Source organism: Etheostoma spectabile, chromosome 23, assembly GCF_008692095.1.
Source record: "Etheostoma spectabile isolate EspeVRDwgs_2016 chromosome 23, UIUC_Espe_1.0, whole genome shotgun sequence".
Taxonomy (NCBI): domain Eukaryota; kingdom Metazoa; phylum Chordata; class Actinopteri; order Perciformes; family Percidae; genus Etheostoma; species Etheostoma spectabile.
Window position 1 is genome coordinate 14,733,394 of NC_045755.1, and position 1,766 is coordinate 14,735,159.

At 41.1% G+C, this 1,766-nt stretch overlaps 1 protein-coding gene across 1 annotated transcript in view; it reads right to left on the minus strand.

Annotated features, from left to right (window-relative positions):
* Positions 1-392: 392 nt before the first annotated feature.
* The window catches only part of ttll1 (tubulin tyrosine ligase-like family, member 1), a 9,441-nt gene continuing 8,067 nt past the window's right edge, over positions 393-1,766 (minus strand). The window contains exons 10-11 of the mRNA XM_032505409.1: positions 1,241-1,371; positions 393-1,147 (exon numbers count right to left, since the gene is read on the minus strand). Coding sequence (XP_032361300.1) covers positions 1,242-1,371 — 130 coding nt within the window. The 3' untranslated portion in view covers positions 393-1,147; position 1,241. The remainder of the gene's footprint in view (positions 1,148-1,240; positions 1,372-1,766) is intronic.

Below are 1,766 nucleotides of genomic sequence, written 5' to 3' on the forward strand. Positions count from 1 at the left end.
CTTTTTAAAGTAATTATTATGATAATCTTGATCATTGACCTTATCCTTGATTGTTGTGTGAGCATTCTGATCGCCCTATTTTCTTTTAAATCCCCGTTATCATTCCTTAAGTGATACATTCTTTTCAAATGTCTCCAAAAGCTCAAGCTGCATGTATCTGGTGACAATTTGTTTCAACGTAATACTGCAGACAACTAAAATACCATCTTTTGATACCCTTCAGCGTATCAAACAGGTAGCTATTTATTCATCATAGGTGTTTGAATATTTCAGTAGTCGCAGGAAATAAACAGTTGACAGCTAAGAATGCATACTGTACATTCCCAACACATATTATTATTATTTAACATTTTAGATGTGCAACAGCTACTGTATGACATTGGTAGTCCAACTCAAAATGCATGTTTTTTTAATATTCAAGCAAAAATAAAGTAATATGTTGCAACAGGGTTTAGCACTGAATACAATCAATCTTTAATGAAACCCCCCTGCATATGTATACTGATACTAAACATATAAAAAACATTATTAAATTCTATTTTGGGATCTAAACATATTAATTCTGCCTATAAGTATATTATATCTGTATACCCTTTGCGTTAGTCAGATCTCTTGTTCCTCTTTCTTTCTTTTTTCCAAAGCACTTCATCTCACAGAGCTCCTTCTTTTTAGCACCTGTGTGGTGGGTGAAGTTAAAGTGTCAGGACTCAGTAATCATGCATAGATCAGATTGTTGTAATCCTCCTTGCTCACGTTGAACTTTAATCCCATTCATATAAAACATACAGCTTGTGTAGTTGCCATTTTACCACCCCTAGCCATCCAAGGGGAGCGCTCTTCTTTTGGAATTTCCTCTCCGAGTTTCGTTCACTTTTTTCTTTCTGTCATTACTTTTTTGGGGAAGTTTTCACTTATCTTCATAGGGAGCTTGGGCTGTTGTTGTTGCTGCTGTTGAGACATCGGTCCCACCAACATAATGTCTGCATTTGTAGTTACGCCTTCACACAAACAGCGGCCACTGGCAACCTTTATACTGTCCAAATATGACCACAATGTTGATTTTCCTCCCCTTCATCACTAGGGTTGTCGCCCCCTGTGAACTCAGTCAGTGACATGTGGAGACAGGGACCAGTCCTGCGGCGAATAGCTGGGATAAAAAAAAAAGTCTGGTTCTTTTTTTTTATCCCCCGTTGGACCTTGTAATATTGTACAAGAAGCCATTAAGAGTCAGCAACATCACCTCACTTCCAGGTGGCGGCAGCGGGGCGAACTCCTGCACTCCCCTTGGTGCCTCTCGACCCCATGGACTGACTCGAGCGGCTCCGCAGGTCTCGCTCTGCATTCTCGCTCTGCGTCTGCTCCTCGTCGTACCTGGTGACACGCAGAGGGAATCAGAGACAGACGTAGTGTTTAAACATAATTCTTCACCTCTCTGGTACTTCCTGACAACATTCCTTTGATAGCTCAGTTGGTAGAGTGGAGGACTGTAATGGAAATACCAGGCACATGATTCACATGATCGTCATTCTGATCTAGAAAATCAAACGAGTTGGGAAAAAGGTTGTCTGACAATAGGTGCACCCATTCTCACACAATAGCGAGGGCAGTGTGTGCTTTAGCACCTTGTTTACACAGCTAAGTCTATGTAAACACAGTTCAGAGATATATAGCCTCTTTGTTGTGAAGTTTGTACACCCCTTCGATAGCTCAGTTGGTAGAGCGGAGGACTGTAGTGGAAATACCAGGCATCCTTAGGTCGCTGGTTC